Source organism: Notechis scutatus, chromosome 6 (assembly GCF_049901735.1).
Source record: "Notechis scutatus isolate UNSWTSFEM ecotype Mainland chromosome 6, rNotScu1.2, whole genome shotgun sequence".
NCBI classification, from domain to species: Eukaryota; Metazoa; Chordata; class Lepidosauria; order Squamata; family Elapidae; genus Notechis; species Notechis scutatus.
The window spans coordinates 10,651,043-10,672,799 of record NC_142014.1 but is presented as its reverse complement, the minus strand read 5'-3'; the positions used below and the strand labels follow the sequence as shown (position 1 = coordinate 10,672,799).

The following is a 21,757-nucleotide window of genomic DNA, read 5'->3' as shown; positions in this document are numbered from 1 at the left end:
GAAGATATATTAATGTCTGATCATCACCAACCCACAATTCTACAAAAGAGCAGGTGATATCTCAACAGAGGTAGCCACTTGACCTAATTTGAAAGAGCAAATGGAAACCATAACATTCAAAATGATATAAAAACTAAACAAAGGGCCAATGTAGATAGGATCTAGTGTTTTAATCTGCTACAGATAAAAATGAATGGTACAAATATTAGAAACATATAATTGATTTTAAAGTTTACCTCCCTTCAGTTGAAGGAAACTTTTTCCAAAGTCCTTCTTTTAAGATGAACAGGATGTTGAAACCAACCCAACAATTTGTCATCATAACTGGCAGAAAGAGTCTGAGCAGTTCAGGATTCCCACTCCTGATGTGACATTCCCAATAATCAACACAACTGCAACAATGCCTACACTGATCTGTTCTTGAATCTGTTCTCCCTCTTTTGGCATTTCTTCCAGATATCAGAACCAAGGAACATGAAAAGGACCAAGATGCAATATATACTTTTGACTGCTAAATAATGACTGTTGGTGAAGCTCAGCGATAAAAAGTGTGGATCACTATGGTTTCTCCTTGGCTGCCCATGTAAAAATGGAAAAATCAGCATAGCATAACCAAAGCATGGAGCAGTTCTTAAAGCAATAAGATCAACCAACATAATTTTTGTTTGTTTTTACAGATCACAAGGAGGCTGTCAGTTTATCATCTTACCGTAGTTTTTTCCAGACAGTGAAGCAGATGGTGGTGCTGGATTTCAAAGGAAGAACCAGATTTGCTAACAAAGGCCTCTTGTTCTTCACCACATAGCTGTTGATATATTGAATAATACATTATTCTCATTTGTGAAGGAATGGGCTTTAAACTGAATTCTTGACTTTAAAAAGAGCAAACCACTATAATGGTCTAACATGGAAATATTAAATAGCATAAACTTTTTTTTCTAAAAAAAAATCTGATTTAGAATTTACTTCTAACTAACTTGATATAAAAGTTGAGACAAGTAAGTCACTGTTCACTGAATGTTTCAACATGACATTCACCATCTCAAATCAATCCTTAGTGGTTTTTAGACAAGCGAACTTTCCCCAATCTGATGTCCTCCAGATTGTGGGAATCAACCTCCCGTTGCCATCTGGGAGTTTTGGAAGTGAACTCCCTGAGGAAAAAAATTAATAAACATTATTGCGCTTGTAAGTTTATATCAATGGGGCCAACAAATGCAGGATGAAAGCACTGATGTGAAAGATCCAGAAAAAAGGCAGCCATTCAGTGAAAAGTTGGACATGATTAATGTCAGTGCTATACAGAATAGAACTCTCTAGAATAATCCTGCGGAAGTTCATAGTATTTCAATGAATAACAATAACAGTAAAATGTTAATTCTAATTTAACTATTGAAAATATCCTGCCAAAGTTTAAATGTGTGAAGTAATCAAGTCTTGTTTTCCTTTTTTCCTTCTTCTAGGCTGTCCTTCCATTTGAATGTTCTTGTCAATAGGAATGATTGTTTGTCATTTGATTGCCTTAGTTTTATATGCTGCATTATAGGAGAAAAAGACATTTCTGCCACTCAACACCAAACCCATATCAATATTGCCACTATCCGCCAAAGAGCATCTTAGAAAGTGTACAAAAATCAGTATAGCAGCAACAAGCAATAAAATCTTGTTATATAAATGAATTCCTGAAGGTGAGGAAACAACTGAGCCACACTTAGTGAAGGGAAATCATTCTAAGAATAGTGCTAATAAAGGACTGGTTTTTTAGTGTTGTTGTTATTGTTGGTTATTGCTGCTGCTGCTGCTACTTCTGTAGTCAGCTAAAACTTTAATATTTATTTCTTAGGCAGCCTAAGAGAGCGGTTTGGTTAACTAGTTAACCAACTTTTGGATTTCTACTACACACTGCTTACTATGGGAAGTCCTCAATTTATAATCACTATTCTTTTTTTAAGCAAGTGAGTCACAACCAATTTTATAACTTTTTGCCACAGTTAAGTGAATCACTAAAAATGTTAAGTGAATCATGAAGTTGTTAAGTGAACCCAGCTTCCCCAATTGACTTTGCTTGTCAGAAGCTAGCTGGACAGGTCACAATTAGCAATTGCCTGGCCCCAGGATGTTGCAACCATCATAAAAATCTGCCAGTTGCCAAGTGTACAAATTTTGAACATGTGACCGAATGGATTCTGTGATGGTCAGAAGGACACAGACCAGTCAAAAGTCATTGTTTTCAATGCTGTTTTAACTTGGAACGGTCACTAAATGAATATGATTGTAAGTCAACGACTACCTGTGGTCTTTATTATTTCCTGTTCCATGGATCTACTGGACAAAACCCCCTGCCATTCACAGAGTATGAAATAAAAGCCAGAGGTGATCCATTAAGGGATCAAGAGGCAAAGAGAGTTTGAGCTGAACATTCCTCCAGTATTAGAAGTTACTTAGTCAAAATTTGAAATCTCTTTGAAATTAAAACCAGAAGTGATTTATGGTGGAGGACAGAACATTATGTGAATTTTGTGTGTGTGCGTGCCTATATCTTTGAACAGACATATATGTGTGGCAAGGTAAATAGCCCTCGGAGGACAATTTTAGACCTATAGGAACTACATGACAAACTCACATTCTCCATCATGTATTAATTTAACTTTGCAGGTCCCAGAAACTCATCTGGGACATCTTGCCTGAACTGGACTTGCAAAGTTCTTGCTGGTTAAGAGCAATTGCTCCTTCTTCTGCCTGAGTGTGACTGTCATGGTATATTGGAAGGCAGCCTGACATTTTCCGATATGAAACAGACAAAAGATTTCTGGGCTATGATTAAATAAATGATGTTTCTGGATATAGAACACAGATGCTCATTACCTGCAGCTGGTTACTGAGGAAGCCATTTCGTTTGCTCTGCATATAAGCATTTGCACTCCCGCTCTTTGCTGCACGGATCCTTGCAAGCCGGGATTTCTGGAGGAAAAAGAAAGAAGTGTCACTTGCTTTTATAGCCCTCATATTGTTTTCAAAGAAAGGTAATACAGCTAATTGAAAAGATTTCTTGTGAATACCCAAAAGCTCTCTAATCACCAAAGGGTCTCTTTCAACTGGCTCTCCAGGTGCAGCGTTTCACATTTCCAATGCAAATGATCAAGAAGCATTCGTTTCTCAGCAGGCAACAAGCCTGCAAGAACAAATGCACGGGCTTTGAGTCCGTTTACACCTTTTTCACATTAGACAGATTGTTCCCCCATTTCTACTGTCAAGGTGACTGTGTCACCGCTGATACCTGGAGAAGAGGAACCCCGCTGTCCTATCATTTTACTTGCACCATTTCTGAAACCACCCTTCAAAAAAAGAAAAGAAAAAGGTGGAGAAGATGAGAAGGACCTGGAGCGGTTCAACTGCAGAGAGGTGTCATATGTGGTGATTGAGGAAAGTGATTTGTGCAACCCAGTGAGAACCAAACCGATCGCTCTCTTGTTTATCTGCCGGGAGGGGAAATTTTGAAAGCAGTACGTAGCATAGAGTGGTTTAAGTTACTTTTTTTGGATGTACTCCAGGGTACTAAAGAATTTGAACAAAGACTTCTCAAGTCATCTCCTTTGATTTGCCACTATCAAGGGAGTCCAGTAATTTCCATCTTGAAGCAGAAACAACAGTTATAATTAATACATGGAAAATATGCTCTCTTCTCATTAGGCCAGAGAACACCATGAAGAAATAAAAAGCCTGTGGACTGAGAAACGGCAATCTAAGGAAGTCATGCTTAATTAAACGCCCAAGTTCTCTCTTTTTACTTCATTTTCTTCTTTTTTTTTTTTTAAAAAAAGACTCTAATGCCACAACTTAATTTGTATTTTGTCTTAGGTACTGAAACCTTCTAGAGCAGTGATGGCGAACCTTTTTGTTGTGGTGTGCTGAAAGCGCATGCACACCGAACACCCACAATACAATGTGCCCTGCCCCCACTGCGCATGTGCACGCAACACCCCCGCCTCACCCCCTTACCTGCACTCACGTGCCTCCCAGCGGCCCATTTGAGGACATTTTCCTTTTCGAGGCTCAAGGGAAGCCTCTGCAGCCTTGGGAGGCCGAAATGGGCCTTCCGGAAATGGAAGTGCCTGTTTTCAGCCTCTAGAGCAGAGGTCTCATTCTCGCGCCCGCGGGCACGCGGCCCGCAGGACGATATCCTGTGGCCCCCACCGTGATATGAAAGTATAATATTAGTGTGTTCTCCATGCGCGCTAGCTGGCTAAACACTTCTATGTGCGGCCCAGCCTCACCCAGACTCTGCCTCCAGCGCCCCAGGTAATTGTGTTTGAGACCCCTGCTCTAGAGGGTCTCTGGAGCTCAGGGGAGGCTGTTTTTGCCCTCCTGTAGGCTCGAGGGATGCCTCTGCAGCCCTGGGAGGGCGTAAACGGCCTCAAACAGGCCGAAAAACAGCTGGGAGGCGCGCGCATGCACAGTGCAAGTAAGTTTGGCTGGGGCTCGCGTGCCCACACAAATGGCTCTGTGTGCCACCTATGGCATGCGTGCCATAGGTTCGCCACCACAGATCTAGAGCAAATAATGGTACAACTCTAATTAATCTACTGTATGTCTAGTTTGGACTTTCTCTCTTGCAGTTAGAACGATGAGGGACATTTGTATATTACATTTCACTTTACACCATAATTATAATAATTATAAAAATCATTTAAAAGCAATCATAAGATTGGGAAAGGCAGGGCATATTCTCAAATGAAAGGGACTTTCTTGGATTACCTTCTTTGCTTGATAAAGGAACATTCTATCAATAGGATAAAGTTTTGTCCCTAAAATATAATGAAAGTTTCCTTACAGAGTGTATTGGATGCTTCCGAAGATGCTTAATTAACTTCAGTTATGTTACAAATATAAAGTGAGGCAGAAAACAGCGATATACATTCTTTGGGTCTCTTCCTGGATTTAGACTTAATCCTACACATACATATTCATCTTTGGCTAGTTCATTGATACTGCATTCTGAATTTGTCTACAGCAAATACATTGTCTGAAGTATTAGATATGGTGATAACCTAGAGTGGGCTTAGAGTAGTGAAGGTAGAGGTCCTGGGTTCAGTCTGTCAATAGCTAGGAAAATGCCTAACTTGACTTTGCAGATGGTGTTCTCTCTTCTGTTGATAGGTCACTGCAGCCTACTCATGGCTGGCTGGTCTGTGTTGCATGAGGCCTTCGTTCTTGAAGCAGCTTTGCAGAATGCTCTTCTGTGGCTTCAACTATTTGAAACCTATTCTCACATGGTTTTCACAGGTTCTATGCAAGAGCCCAACCATCTCACCCAACTTCCAGAAGGTCTGGAGACCACACAATAGCATACCTCATTCTCGTATGGCATTCATAGCTTCTGAAAATTGTGTGAGAATGTGCTTTCAATTATAGTTATTGTCATATGTTGGTGGACATGGGCATGTCATCTGAAATCTTGTGGTACATCACTTTTAACATACATGTCATAGTTTCATCATCACTGGCTTAGAGTTTTGTAAAGATTTCACAGATTTCTATTACAAGTCTATTTAGGAAAACAAAATTACAATTTTGTTTTCCTAAATTACAATTTTGTTTTCCTAAATTTCTTATACCCATAAAGCAAAACTTCCTATCCTATCCCCAAATCCTAGAATAATTTAATATCCCAATTCTCTCTATTTCAGTGGACAGAATCCTTCCCCTTTCCTTAACTATCACCTGATCCTTTGGACTTAAAGTACTTGACTCTATGAAGTTAATCATGGAAAAGAATACAAAGCCCCAAATCCACCATGATTTTCCTCTTATTATTCTGCTGCACCAAAAGAGAGTGAGAAAGAAGAGGAGAGAGATAGTCTCAACTTTCTTCAAATATTAACTTGGCCATGGGAGCAGGGAAGACACTGCATTCTTATGATTGATGGAAAGTAACAGAGTAAAACACTCTAATAATGTCATTACAAATTGAGCCTGAAAAAGTTTTCACATATTTTTTTTTTTTTAATTCTTAATCCCATATTTTTAATCCCTTAAATCTGGTAATTATTAAGAATCTACAGAAAATGATCTTGGTATACGTGTTTTTGCAATTTCACTTTGCAAAATTTAAATTGCGAAAGGCAGACTCAACTTTGGACTTTGATGAATGAAGATAATGGGCAAATCACTTTTTCTTTTTCTTCCAAATTCTAGACTGCAAATCCCTTCTCAAACAGATTTTTTTTAAACACAGAAAGATAATAACCAAGGAACATTCTTAAGAGAGTGAGAGACTGAATGATGTTTGGAGCCAAGATCTAAGGAGATATCAAGGTAAATCAACGTGAATATTCAAGCAAGAGCCACGGTGGTGCAGTAGTGAGAATGCAGTACTGCAGGCTACTTCTGCTGACTGCTGGATGCCTGCAGTTTGGCAGTTCGAGTCTCACCAGCTCAAGATTGACTCAACCTTCCATCCTTCCAAGTTCAGTAAAATGAGGACCCAGATTGTTGGGGCAATATGCTGACTCTGTTAACTACTTAGAGAGAGCTGTAAAGTATTATGAAGTGGCATATAAGTCTAAATACTAGTGCAATTGCTGTTAATGGAATTGTATCACCAGATTAAGCAACAGTCTGGGTTCTTTGCTACTTGACCCCTGAATTCTGACAGCATCTTGGAAGGTATCTTTAGTGAGGCTCCTTAAGTGAGATATGTTTTAGGATATGGAGCTCCTAAGGACTGTGTTGCATGATAGTTCAAAAGAAATCTTAGTGAGATGCAGTAATGCTATGTTCTTTCTTATATCACTATATCAATTCCCTGACTAGTGGAAGTTATAAATAAAAATACAAGTTAAATTAATTTTAAATGAGAATTCACAAAGCAATGAATGCTGGGAAGTGTTTTGAATCTTCATTTCAGGTGCTTTGCCAGGCATGTTACCAAAGCTACAAACTTTCAAGCAGTTTATAACTTCAGGAAAAACAAAAAATGAAAAAAGGCAGAAGAAACAACTGGCACTGTTTATTCTGGCACCAACTGTATACTCCATTACACTCTTCCTAAGCAGTAAAAAGTTTGTGTTTCTGATGGGTTGGGAATGCAATTTTTAGGTTGGAGATTTGTCCCCTTCTCTGGCTGGCACAGCATGTGAACAAGAGTAATTTAGAAGGCAAGGAAAATAATAAGAAGGTGAACAAAGAAGACAGCACAAAGTTTGAAGTAAAAAAAAATGCTTCAGCTTCTAAGATCTGTAAATTGAACAGCAGGATTCAACACTGAAGATCACAAGCTCCATTAGAAAGGGTCGTTTTCTTGGGATCAAAACAAGGGCAAGCAATAGAACAGCATCTCCTAGGCTCCTAAAATGTGAAAAGTTATTAACTTCTGCTAGTCAGTTTTTGTAGCAAAATCCCTACACAGGATGCAGCTATTCTAGATTTGTATTCCATTTCAAGCCAGATGCTTTTGATATCTGAAGTCAAATACAGAGGTATAGTTCCAAGTATTCAATCTAGGATAGCTTAAGATGTAAAATGAGGAGATCTAATTGAATTTTTTTTCAGGTTCTTTTTAATGAATACCTTACTTAGTTCCCATGGTCAATGTTTTTTTTTTGCTAAGGATGCCATAGAATCAAATAAATCACACCAACTTAGTTCTTTAATTCAGTGGATCCACAGAATATAATCTTAGGCAAGAAGAAGTGGGCGATATCCCCAAACTCTTCTAAACTATATATCAGAAAAGTGGCTATTGAACTTTTATTAGCTTAATGAGCACAGCCTAACTGTCACTTAAGTGGACTAAATACTAATACTGGAAACAATTGTGGCTTAGGACATGTTCTGTAGTCAAAGTTCTAAGCTTAATTTCCAGCAACTCCTGAAAGAGTTGGAAATTTTTCATCCTGAAACCCAAAATACAACTACCTAGTCTCAAGTAAATCAATGCTATACTTAGGGAACTGTTTTTTCTTGAGAATACCTGCCTGCCTCACTTGCTCCCACAGGGAGTGCAGATTCCCTCAGATTCCCTCTTTTATATCTTGTCAGATTATGAGTCCTAGGAAGTATCCCTTCTCTGGAATGAAGTCTCTACTGCTTTCCCCCTCCCTCAGGGGTGGGATTCTACCAGTTCACACCTATTCACTAGAACCGGTTGTTAACATTCTAAGCAGTTCGGAGAATCGGTTGTTAGAAGAAATTACTGGCCTAATCCTGTAAAGAAGGCAGGAAGGAAACATTCTGGTGTTGCTTATAGAAACTGCCTCTCCGTTAACCCTGATTACATTCTTGGCAGGACTAGACTTCCTGTCTCAGGAACTTCTCTGGAATTTTCCCCCTCCTTTGCTGGTTCTTTGCTTGTATGGAGTGACCATTCAAAGTTACAATGGCACTGAAAAAAGTGACTTATGACCATTTTTCACACTTACGACTGTTGCAGCATCCCCACAGTCATTGTTGAGGTAATTCCCCGTTAGGAGAATGAGCGCATACAGGGAGACGTATAGAGAGTAGTGTTTGAATAATACACACACAGCACACAGATACACTGTACAGTAAATGTAGGATTTTACTTCTAGAAAGGTTTAAGCAAAGTTCAAAATAAGCAGTCCAAAGTCATTCACAGGTAAGATCAGTCAGTTTTTAGTCCAGGGATAATTCCAATATCAAAGTCCAGAATCAAAAACAGTTCAGTATCAGACTTACATCAAATCCCGTAATATCAGTCAATTAGAAAAAATGGAGGAACGGCAATACTTTCCAACAGAAGGAAACAGAGATACACTCACACTCTTTTCTGAGACTAAGGCTAAAACAACCCAGGTTTCTGGCTCCATCTTATGGCCGTTTGAGAAACCACACCTAATTACAGTTTTGCATTTTCTTAAAGATACAGTTTTAAAATGTTTATCCTGGTTTATATATTTCTAACCCAAATAGCTGTTAGGTGACTCATATTCCTAACAGTCATGAAAAGCCAGGCGAGGAGATGCATGCCTCGAGGTGAGTGATATTGAGGTGGCCACGCCCAGCCAATAACATGACTACCAAGCCATGTCCACCCAGTCACATGACCACCAAGCCATGCCCACCAACTAAGCCACACCCACAGAACTGGTTGTTAAAAAATTTGAATCCCACCCCTGCCCTCCCTGATATATGAAAGGTCCCAACTCTTGCCTTTAGGGCAGTGATGGCTAACCTATGACACGCGTGTCACTTGTGACACGCCGAGGCACTTTGACCGACACGCCTGTTGGTGTGGGGAAAACCTGCACATTTAGAGGCTGCCTGTGCTCTGCTCCAATCCCTGCTCCCTGCTTGTTGCGTGGAGGCGTGGTGTCACCGCTGCCGCGAGATCTTTGCAGCAGAGAACCAGTTTTAACCGCCATAAACTGAGGTTTGTCAGTTTCATTACCTCAGGAACGCTACAGGAGGAAAGGAGATCCATGAGGTTCACAGCCCTGTAAGGTGGCCTTCCAATCCCCACATCCTGCATCTGCAGCCCTGAGACCAGGGAGACGAGTTTCACAGCCCTGTGTGATCACCTCAGCCCAGTCCGTCATAAACATCGCAGGAGGACTACACCACAACAACCAGACACAGTGCTCACGATATTACCAAATTATTGATATTTCTTGAAGTGACACACGACCCGAGGAAGGCTACACTTTTTCCCGATTTTTGACACACCAAGCTGAAAAGGTTAGCCATCACTGCTTTAGGGAATCTGTTAAGACCTGACTTTTCCCCCAGGCATTTGGGGCCAGCTGAGTGGGGTCCATTTTGGTTGTTTTTGTTATGGTGTCGGCCATCACTTTAAATTCACTTTTTGTCAGACTGCCCCAGTCGGTCCCCTCAGGAAAGCAAAACTCTTGAGCCCATTGAGTTGAATCAAAATAACTTTTACCGAGAGAAACGACGCAGTAATATCAGGCAGAATCTGAAGTTCCCGTGCAAAACAACAGCAATTCTTTCAGTTTCCCAATCCCAATCCACCTGACCAGTTCACCAGCAGCCAGTGTGATACTGAGAAGATGTTTTGAGAATGCTGTGGTGCTAGGCAGATAACAGTTCACACTCAGGGTGTGGACCTGCGTGGAACCTGGTGAAAACCAGCTGAGAAGGAGTCTGTCCTGTCTCCAAAGATAGTCCACCTTCCTAATTCTCAAGCATACAGCAGAAGCGGAAAAATCCCAAGCATGCCATCATCTCCTCTCAGCACAATGGCAGGACACAATGGTGGACCTGACACTTTTATTTTCACCTTCATATATTGTATCACTTTTAATGTTAAGTATTTTATTTATGCTTTCCTTTTTATGTTTGTCTACCACCCAGAGCCAGATCACTGAGTTGGGCAGCTTTATAGATCTGATAATAAATTAACAAATACTTTCAAAATCTGTTCTCCAGTGTTTCTAAACCTCAAAATCAGATTAGGTATAGGGGGCTGCAAGAAAGAGGAGAGGAAGAGAAAGTTCCACTTCAGTTATGGAAACTAATATTTAACTCTGCTAATGGTGTTTATATCAAATGAAGCAATAATTCAATTCTAATTAACTCAGTTCAGGTAGCATTATATCTAGTATTGGCTGTCACAATTCAAGAAGGGACAAACTGGGAATAGATCCAGAGGACAGTAACTAGCTTATTGAGAGATCTGAAATATATGTCATTTGAGAAACAATTAAAAGTCCTGGTATGCTGAATTTAAAGAGTGGATGAGTAATGGCAGTTTTCAATTATCTTGAGGGCTGTCATGCTGAAAATGGAGCAGGTCTTTTGGATGTCACTCTAGAGATTAGTACTAAATCCAGTGATGATGAATTGCAGACAAACTGGCTAAACACAAATTAAACTTTCTAAGTTTTTTTAGTTCTTAACTAATTGGGACATTCAAGTCTACCCAGTTCTGAAAACCTTAAATGATTCACTTATTTAAGCAAAGGTTAGATCAGTGGTTCCCCTGGAGGGCGGTGGGATGCCGTAGGGGGGCAGTAATAGGCAAGGGTGCTGGCAGGGGGGCGCTGGAGGTGGGCCCTCGCAGGACACAATTCAGGGGTGAGGAAAAAATCCCGCCACCGCCGTGTTCGAAGCAAGGCCCCACAGGATCACCCCATTGACTTGCACGCTCCGGTGCAAGGGGCTCAATAGGGTGATCCTGCGGGGCCTCACCCCGAACACAGCATCGGGAAAGGAGAGCAAAGCCAGAGTGCCTTTGTTGTCCTTTTCAAACATCCCGTCACCACCGCGTTTGGGGCGAGGCCCCGCAGGTCCACCCCATTGAGCCCCTTACACCGGAGGCACCTGCCCAAGCAAGTCCGAATGGAGCGGTGCACGAAGTCAATGGGGTGAGCCTGAGAGAGGGAAAGAGAGATGAAAGAGAGAGAGAGAGAAAGAAAGAAGGAAAAAGAGAAAGAGAAAAGGGAAAGAAAGAAAAAGGGACAAAGAAAGGGGGAGATGGAAGGAAGGGACAGAAAGAAAAAGAAATAAAGAAAGAGGGAGGGAGGAGAAAGATAATGAGATATCTATTCTAGTCCAATCACCTGCTCCAGCAGGGTTAGAAGGGAGTACATGTGTTTGTGTGTGTTCTCCTTGTAATTTACCAGTATATTTTGGTTTTGCGTTCTTCAGAATTGGCACAGTAATACATTGGGGAAAAGTAATTTTTTAGGGTGGAGATCTGGTCCAATGGATCCTGTTTAATGCCTCAACAAAATGTGAGAGCTGATAGTCTTGGCCATGTTTTGTCCACAAAACCTTTAATTAACAGAAGCCAAAGATGTTTCAATGTGGAAAAGGGCCTCTAAACTAGGCCTCATTTCAGTCTGATGCATCAGGTCTTTCTCTCTCTCTTTCTCTCTCTCTCCCTCCCCCCTCTTTCTTTGTTCCTTTTTCTTTCTTTTCCTTTTCTCTTTCTTTTCATCCTTCTCTATTTCTCTCTTTCTTTTCTCTCTCTCTCTTTTCCTCTCCCCTGCTCACTCCATTGATTTGGTGCACTGCTCCACTTGGATTTGCTTGGGCAGGTCCCTCCAGTGCAGCGGGCTCAATGGGGTGGACCTGCGGGGCTGGCACCTAGAACACGGCAGTGCCGGCATGGCACGTTTGAAAAGTAGAGCAAAGCCAGAGGTCGGTAATTTTTGCTGCAAAGAATCACAAAAGCTTCTGGGTTGTGCACAAGAAGGGACACACATGTCAATGCAATTCAGCAACATAAAATAAAGAAATACAAATAAAACAAAACAACAAGAATCGGCAAAGCATCTCTGATTAGATTTTATTCACTACTAGAATCTAATCAGAGATGCTTTGCTAATTCTAGTTCAATTACCTGCTCCAGCAGGGTTAGAAGGGAGTGTGTGTGTATGTGTGTGCATGGCTGTCAAAACTCCAAAAACAGGTCAAGTCATTCTGGGGAGGCCAGTCATAAATTAGAACACTTGCTAAGCAACCGGCCATTAAGTGAGGACCACTTGTATTTGGTTTGCCAGTCATCAAACCATGCCCACCCAGTCACCTGATCAGCAAGCCACACCCACCCAGTCACGTGACCAGCAAGCCACACCCACCCAGTCACATTACCAGCAAACCACACCCTCAAATTAGGTCACGCCCACAGAAATTTGAATGCTGCCCCTGGGTGGGGGGCATTGAGGATGACTTTGTAGCACCAAGGGGGCGGTGGACTGAAAAAGTTTGGGAACCACTGGGTTAGATCATTATCATGAATGCAATCGCTGCACACTGCAGCTCCCTAGAGTTTAATGATATCCAAGCCTGTGAATCTATAAAAACTTTTTACACAATCCAATATAAGATTTGGCAAGACACGTTGGCATTTGAGGTTACTTGCCTATCAGGTAATGCAGTGATCCCCAACCTTTCTTATGCCGCGGCCCGGTATCCCCAACCTTTTTTATGGCGCGGCCCGGTACCGGCATTAGCTGGGCGCCGCCATCTTTTTTTGATGAAAAAGTGCTTCCGGTGAGCTTTTCCGGGTAGAAAGCTCACCGGAAGCACTTTTTCATCAAAAAAAGATGGCGGCGCCAGCAAACCAGCGGCCCGGTAGGACTTGTTCCACGGACCGGTACCGGTCCGTGGACCGTGGTTGGGGACCCCTGGGGTAATGTATTCATTCTCTGTCTTTCAGTGAATACATATATGTCCCACTGCATACTGCTATTAAGAAACGTTCAAAAGCATCTCATGTTTCATAATAATCTCGATCCGCCTGGATATACTTAACCCATTGTGAACTGGAGGCATTAAATATAAGACAGGTCTTACCAGACAACATAACATGCTGGAAGTTTTTGCCCAGTTTGTGGCAGCTGGATGTTTTATTGAATGTCTTATTTATTTATTGAATTCCTAGATTCAATAACTTCAAAACAACTCTGGGCAACTCCGAGTGTTTTTGCAAGTTAGAAAGAAAGAATATTATATAAAAACAATCATAATCAGAGGGACAATATAATTTCCAACCACATCTGTCCCAACTCAAAAGGAGCCTACCAACACACCAATCCAAGGCCTGGAAAAAAAAATACAGCTGTTAAAAATCTGCAAGCAGGCTGTTCCAGTGCTGACTGCTGGGATGGCAAAGATTTGCTTCTTGCATCCTACTAGATGGCATTGTTTAATTGATTGATTGGACCTGAAACAAGCCAACTTTGTCAGAATGCACAGGACTGTCTGCCACTACAGAACAGACAGTCCGTCAAATAGCCAGGTCCTGTCATGTGGGAGCTATGTCTTCTCCAAATCAGGTAGTTTTGCCTCAACCTGTTTCCCCTGCCCAAACCAAAACATCTTCATATAGAGTCAAGTTTTGATCACCCCACTGTTTATAGGAGGATGTGTGCACACTGATGTTCAAAAGAGGAAGGTGTCAATGATCAATGACATCACAAAAGAGAATATGATTCAGTTTGGGGAAAAAAATTTCTAATAGACCCTCTATGGTAGAGAGCAGAGGTGGTATTCATCAGGTTCTGACCCGTTCTGGAGAACCGGTAGCAGAAATTTTGAGTAGTTCAAAGAACCGGTCAATCCCACCTCTGACTGGCCCCGCCCCCATCTATTCTCTGCCTCCCGAGTCCCAGCTGATCGGCTGGGTCTTCTTTTGTTGCCCTGCACAGGACAACGGAGCTGGAAAGCAGGTTAGTGGGGTGGGGAGGAAATGGGGATTTTGCAGTAACCTTCCCCTGCCACACCCATCAAGCCATGCCTACAGAACTAGTAGTAAAAATTTTTGAATCCCACCACTGGTAGACAGCCCTACGCAATATGAAATTTTTGCAATGTATTATATTATTGGTGGGTGCAATCTGTGGGCAATTTGTTCTAAGCAAATTTCCAAACAAATTTATGCTTAGTAAATATCACTTAGTTTCTGCTGAAATTATTCCTCCTATTGGTCTTTTTGTGTGCTGCCACTACCCAACTAATCATAGGACTGACTGCCAAATTGGCCTTATCAGTTAATGTTCATATTCAGCTGCTTTTGACAGAATTTACTGGGGTGATTTAATATGCTTAGTGCCCAAGAGCTGCCAGCTGGAAAATGGATAGTTTTGGTATATAGTCTGAGAATGAAAATAACTTCATTATTTCTTCGTTAGCACCTGCCATCTTGGTCTTTTTGTCAGGGGCACTGAAAGGGTTTAAGCTTCGATGTAACATGCTTTTCCCAGATAGCACACACACACTCTCTCCTCTCTCCCTCCCTCTCTCTCTCCTCTCTCTCCCTCTCCTCTCTCTCTCCCTCTCCTCTCTCTCTCCCTCTCTCCCTTTCTCTCCTCCCTCCCTCTCTCCTCTCTCCCTCTCTCACTCCGTCTCCCTCCCTCACTCTCCCCCTCTGTCTCTGTCTCTGTCTCTGTCTCTCTCTCTCTCTCTCCCACTCTCTCCCTTCCTCCCTCTTTCCCACTCTCTCCTGCTCTCTCTCTCCCTCCCCCACCTCTGTATTTTCAGTCATATGTAGAACATGGGATGGAAATGCTACTGGACAAACCATTTCTCTTCGCCATGATGGTCTCCCTTAATCAGAATAATGTTGATTCTGTATGAAGGTGGCTAATCTTATTGTTTCTGGATGAAAGACCTAAGATTGCGTACCTTTGTGAACCTTTGATCATATCAAAAATGCCAAAACTAACTTCTCTTTAAAACAGAAAAGCAGCTCCTTCATGGAGCAGTCACTATATTTATACTTTTAGCTATGCATGTGAAGTTGGCCCTGTTGCTAAGGATTACACACAGTTAGCTTTACTTGGATGCTCAGAAAATGCAAAAAGATAATTTCACTCAACACAGTGAAAATTTAAATGAATCAATACACATTGATATCTCAGGTATCAGTGCATTTTTATACATTGTAATTGGATATTTTAAGTCAGAAGTATTACACTATTGATTATTCTGGACATTAAAAACCAAGAAGGAATTGCATTACTTTCATAATTAGGGAGGATATGACAAGAATATTTGACTACAGTGCAATCAATGACAGAGTTCACGGACAACTCTTAAATGTGACAATTGTCCAAAATTATGCTCCAGCCAATTCTATAGAAAAAGAGGAGTTTTATGTACAAAATCTGAATGTGTTACTTGTGGCTGGAGACAGGAATGCCAACACTGGAAATATTAATGAGAAAAATATGCACTAGGAAACCAAAATGAAACCAGAGAATGACTGATCCATTTTTATACATCAGTGCTTTCTTCATTGTTAACACAGTCTTTCAAAAACAAAACAATGTATACATCTTTAAATGGAGTATCCAGAAATCAATTTGACTATATTACTGGCACAAGGAAGTGAAAAAGCTCACTTATTTCAGCAAGTACATGGCTGACTTTGGAGCAGATCATAAACTGCTTATGGGAAAATTCCAGTTCAAGGTAAAGTGGAAGAACAAAGCCAACCACTTTCCATGTTATGATCTTGAACATAAACTCATAATTTTGAAGGAGCACATCAGAATCCTGAACCTTGTTGATAGAGAACTAGAAAAACTGGATAAACTAAAGAAGTTGTTAAGTATGAATGTGAAAAGAGACTGCCAAGGATCAAGAAATACAAGATTGGATGTCAGAAGTAATGGAAATTGTCAAGTAAACAAAGATAATAGATGGATAGTTAATGAAGAATTTCAGAGAAGCTTGTTCCTTTCTCCAAGTGTTTTGGTCTCATTTCCTTCATGCATGACTGGTTTTCTCTCCAGTCTCCAGTGCAGTCTTCTTTCTCTTTTCCATAAATATCCATATTCCCAGCATTTGAAATGCCTTCAGTATTTCTCTTTTATTGATCTGCAAGCAAGTGTGGTTCTTTGTTTCCTTAAGGTGTTAGGGAACATCCATAAGGAAGCAAGACAGTTCATAAGGAGATAACTCAGATCAGCAACCCTGAATCTTTCCTTCCATAATACTCTAGATCTAGAAGATATTCCTTACTTACAAGAACTTCTAGTGCCAGAAGATGGCTAGATCAGCACTCCAATTGGAAGGTACAGGGATTGATGGGATATCTTCAGAAAAATGGCAGCAAGAAGAACCAATAAAGGTTATAACTAATCTATGCCAGCAATTCTGGAAAATAGTACAATGATCAAAATATTGGAAGATCTCAGACTACATAGCAATGAGAGAGAGAGAGAGAGAGAGAGAGAGAGAGAGAGAGAGAGAGAGAGAGAGAGAGAGAGAGAGAGAGAAAACTAGTGTGCTACCTATCACACAATATCCCTAATTTCACATCCCAGTAAAATAATCATGTGTAGGATTAATGTAATCAGAATTTCTTTTACTTATGTCCTCAAACATGTTAAGTGTTCTTAAAAGAGTTCTTGAAAGAATAGCTATGTAAACATGATCTGCACTCAGCTTTTTCTTTATAACAAAATGTCAACCAAGCTCCTTACTTATTACTATTACAAAGTTCTTCTTTTTACACTGTATTTGAGAGTGCACAGCCATTACAGAGCTGCTTAGGAAATTCTAACCATGAATTACATCTTCATATCTTGCTTAAGGGAGATATGTTTTTGGAAATGCATAGACTGCATTTTTCTTATCAAATATTGAAGGCAATAGGCCAGTGGGTCTCAATCTTTTCTTCATCACATACCCCTTTAAATACTATTTGTGGCCATTGATCACAGCCACAAACTCCCAAGATTTAACTCAAGATTTAAATCATGACATATTTCAAGCTTTCACAGACCCCTGTGATGACATCACGGCTCCCCAGGGGTCCACGAACCACAGGTTGAGAACCACTTTAACAGGCAATATATTTTCATATTCCAGGTTGGCCAAAGAACAACCATAGCAAGATACAGTAGTTTGGGGTTTTAAGGCTTTGGTGTTCTGGGAACTTATCATCTTTGCAGTTTGATGGGTGGCACCAGACAGTCCCTGTGCATAATCTGGGTGTCCTTTGGACTCATAATTCCTGCTTGGAAAGCAGCTACAGTTCTATCCAGGACAGCTTTTCTTCAGTTTTGTGTGATGTGTCAGATGGGCATGTTCATGGACTGGGAGGCTCTACTCTCACATATGCTTTGGCACCTCCTACATGGATTTGTGTAACACACTCTAAAATGGAGTTACCTTTGGAAAGCATCCAGAAGGTTCATATGGCGCAAAATGCAATGGTGAAGGAAGTTATGCATGCTCCTTGTTCAGCAAACATTGTAACTCTTGCCTGTGAAGAGCATCAGTTGCGAGTTTGCTTCCAAATTAAACTCAAGGTGCTGGTAATAATCTATAAAACCTTACACAGGACTGCATTATTTAGACGGCTGCCTCTTCCTAGTCTCCCAGGTCTGGCAGGAGGGGAATGGTATAGAACCTTTTGATTAAGAGGTGTCATCTGATGACCCAAGGGAAAAACATTTTCTGCCATAGCACCTTCAGGCTGGCTCCAACACTGCTTGTCTTTTGAAAGGGTCTAAACACATATTTGTGTCAATGGGCCTGGGGATCTGGATTATGATTTGGAGCCTGCTAGATTCACTAATTAATCTACAACTTGCCTTTGCCTGATTTTTATATATATTTTTGTTTTAATTTTTGTTTCAATTAGGTTTTCCCTTTTGTTTTAGGAGTTATTTTTGTATTTTGTTTATTTTTTGTGTTATTTTGTTTTTTTTAACTCTATGAGCTGCCCAGCATCACAAATGTGAGATATAAATTGAATGAATTAATGAATGAACAAGGAAATCTTCCTGCCCCTAAAATTAAAAAAGGGAAGTGAGTAATACATGAAAGCAATATCTTATGGAACCAATATATTATTTTAAATAAATCATATTTATATAAAAATCTGCTTTAATCATACAATTAAGTCCTCTTTTCCTCAAGTTTCTAGTCCTTTCTTTTCTATTAAAATATCCCTGTCAGACTTTTCTACTGCACCAAAGCACAGAGTCTGAAAACTGCCGGTTTATACTGTGGTTTCATTGAATCCTTCATTCAATTTAATATAACATTTAATCATTATGAGTCAGATTCTAAATTGCCCTTCTACTAGTATACAGTTCATAGCACGTAAAGTTGGATAATCAAGCCTCAAATTCATAATGCCATCTGTACAATCTCTCACACAGATCAAGACATTCAGCAACTTGCTAGAACAGATTTCTAGAACATTCACCAAAACCAACTCCTTTTTAACCTGCTGTGGAATCCCACTCAAAGACATTCTGAATCACAACACATGCAGAAGTATTTTCACCCACAAATTTAGGATGTTGTGTTTTAAAATTAATTGTTAAATGAATTAACTAGCCCAGGGCTCTCCAACCTTAGCAAATTTAAGACTTAAGGACTTCAACTCCCAGGATTTGCTGGCTGAGGAATTCTGGGAGTTGAAGTCCACAAATCTTAAAGTTGCTAAGATTGGAGACCTCAGAACTAGCCAATCAACTTAACCAGTTAATTCTTTGGGAAGAGAATCTTAAAAGTGGTTTCAGATACATAGTTTGCATAGAAACAATATACATTCCATATCTACAATGGACAGAAGGAGCGCACCTTTTGTGCCCTGCGCTTATCAGCTCGTTGGTTCTGATGATAGATGCGACTGAAGTTGGAGACAATGACTGGAACTGGAAGAGCAATGACTAAGACCCCGCTGAGAGAACAAATGGAACCAAATATCTTCCCAGCTATTGTCTTCGGCACCATGTCACCATACCTGGGGTAAAAAACAAAAGTCTGCTTAAACATACAAGCTATAATTTGCCAGTTAAGGACTTAACAGTATCATTCCACTGTGTGAACAAGCCTTGTATTGTTTTTGAGAAGAGATCCTAGTATTGCTAGTCCACGCATCAATTTATATACATTCAGTGTGTCTTTAATGGTAAGGAAGGGGAGGATATCGAAAAATATGGTGATCACATTTCAGTTATTGAGATCTGGTTGCATCTAATCCTTGGAGCGATGCATATGGTGAATCAGTCCTTTTTCTTTTTAATCTTCTAGAACAGTGGTTCTCAACCTGTGGTCTGCAGATTATGGGGTGCTGCGAGGTTGTCACAGGGGGTGCACAAAGGCTTGAAGAAATCTTATGATTTAAATCTAGAGTTAAGTCTTGGGGGTCCTCCGTCATGGTCCATGGACACAAAACTATTTGGGGGTGTGGGATCCATGGTGAAGAAAAGGTTGAGAACCACTGTTCTAGAACAGTTGTTCTGGGGGCATTGGAAGTTGGATTAAATTGGAGCATCTTGTTAAAAATCTGTTCCCTTGCCATCCAGAAATATTTTTTCCCTACAAAAAGTTACCGTTGAATGCAACTCTTTGAAAATAAATAAGGGCTTCCTGTAAATAAAGGAAGGCTGGTGCAGATAAATGGGTAAAGGAAACATGTTTTCTCTCATTCATTAACCCAAAAAATGGATCATACAGTTGTATTAACTGAAACAAAATTCAAGGAAAACAAACAAAATTCATTTTCTTTGTAAAAAGGAATGAAGGGACAGGAATGCTGCGCAGCGTATGATGCCAGCCAGTAACTCTGTGACTTTAGAATGGAAATATCTGCATAATGGTAAATTAGAGTGTCATAAACTGCTGATAATTAAACAGAGCATCTTTATTCAAAATAATAAGTGGATTGGGTAGATCTGTTCCATTTTCTATTTTGAAAAGTTTTAGTCTGGCTTTTTAAATTCATGAGATGCAATCTGTAAAAAGATGTTTGAAGTGATCAAGAGATTTCTTCCATCTATCATCATCATCATCATCATCATCATCATCTTCTTCATCTTCTTCATCATCATCATCATCATCATCATCATCTTTCTTACATCAGCGACTAGCTCTTCATAAATTGGAGATTCACCTCAATGATTCCTAATATGTCTAAGAAGGCTGGAAAAGACCTTCGTTTCAAACCCTGGAGAAACGTTTAGTTAACATGAACATTACTGAACTATAGCTAAACCAATAGTATGACTCAGTATGTTTTCATCACTGTAAAATATCTGTATCTAATTCCATTTATTACTGTTATGTATCACTTGTACAAAATAAAAACAGAACTCAAACAAGCAGGCTTGCAGGCGAGGTAGTAGATGCTCAAGATTATCCCATGAACATTACAGTTTGGTTGAATTTCAATGCTACCTTAATTAAATTTGGGACTCTTCAAATTACTGCATGCGAAGAATAAAATGTCATGTGAAAAATCATCAGCTGCATTCTTCTTCCACCCTTTATTATTGCTCTAGAAATACTTTGAATCATATTATTAGTGCCATCCTTCTTCCCAAAAATCTATTGATGAAGTGTAGCAGCATGTTGCTTAATTGACTAAAATGTATTTCATGACAATAATAATTTGTGTCATTGCAATAACAATTCAGGATAATACAACATATCAGTTCTATACTCAAATTAAGATAAATTTCTGTACAGATCCCAAATAAAGGCAGATATTCCAATCTGACAAGGGAGAAACCCACATGGAAATAGCCTCTCCAATTGCATAGGAGGAAGGCGCCCTATACCATTGCGGATATAATGGTCATTGAGGAAACTTAAAAGTATCTTTTGATGCCATAACTGAAGTATAAAACTTATGCCTTGCCTTAGTGCTAAGCTAATGACATTTTTGTTTTCTAGTTGAATTTGAAGAATAACAACTATATTGTTAATACAGGTATCAGGCCCCAAACCTAAGACAGACACATGAAAATTATTCCAAGCTGAGTTATTTATTGTTCTATATTAATTGACAAAATCTTTCCAGACTGAGAACTCAACTACCTCCATCTACAATTATTCTGAATTACTAGGGACGAGATGTTTTCACCTTCTTTCTCTCACACATAATATCTGAGCAGAGTTGCCCCTTTACTCCTCTGGAACTCTGGGGATCCACCTCCTCACAAATCACTGTTCCTTCAGAACACTGAAAATACTTTATACAGAGGATTTTGTTTCTACTCAGGCACAGTTCTTTTCACAGAAGTAAAACTTCATTTTCATTGAACAGAAAAAAGAATATTCTTAGAAGCCTCTGATGAACAGTGATTTAAAAAGTCAAAGTGGCAGCTGAGTGAAACCCATCCCTTTTTATGTGTGTGTCACATGTGGCTCACATGTAAAAAAAAATAAGATTTTTTTCTTTATTTTGAAAGTTAAATATGTCTGTCATGAATGCCACAAACACACATTTAAATTTCTGCTTGAATAAGTGTTAAGAATGCATTTGAAAAGTCATACAGCTAAAGCACAGAATTAACAAATT

At 40.0% G+C, this 21,757-nt stretch overlaps 1 protein-coding gene across 1 annotated transcript in view; it reads right to left on the bottom strand.

Annotated features, from left to right (window-relative positions):
- The window catches only part of KCND2 (potassium voltage-gated channel subfamily D member 2), a 307,066-nt gene that overhangs the window by 4,111 nt on the left and 281,198 nt on the right, over window positions 1-21,757 (bottom strand). Inside the window, exons 3-5 of the mRNA XM_087969353.1 lie at window positions 19,033-19,195; window positions 2,866-2,961; window positions 710-805 (exon numbers count right to left, since the gene is read on the bottom strand). Coding sequence (XP_087825479.1) covers window positions 710-805; window positions 2,866-2,961; window positions 19,033-19,195 — 355 coding nt within the window. The remainder of the gene's footprint in view (window positions 1-709; window positions 806-2,865; window positions 2,962-19,032; window positions 19,196-21,757) is intronic.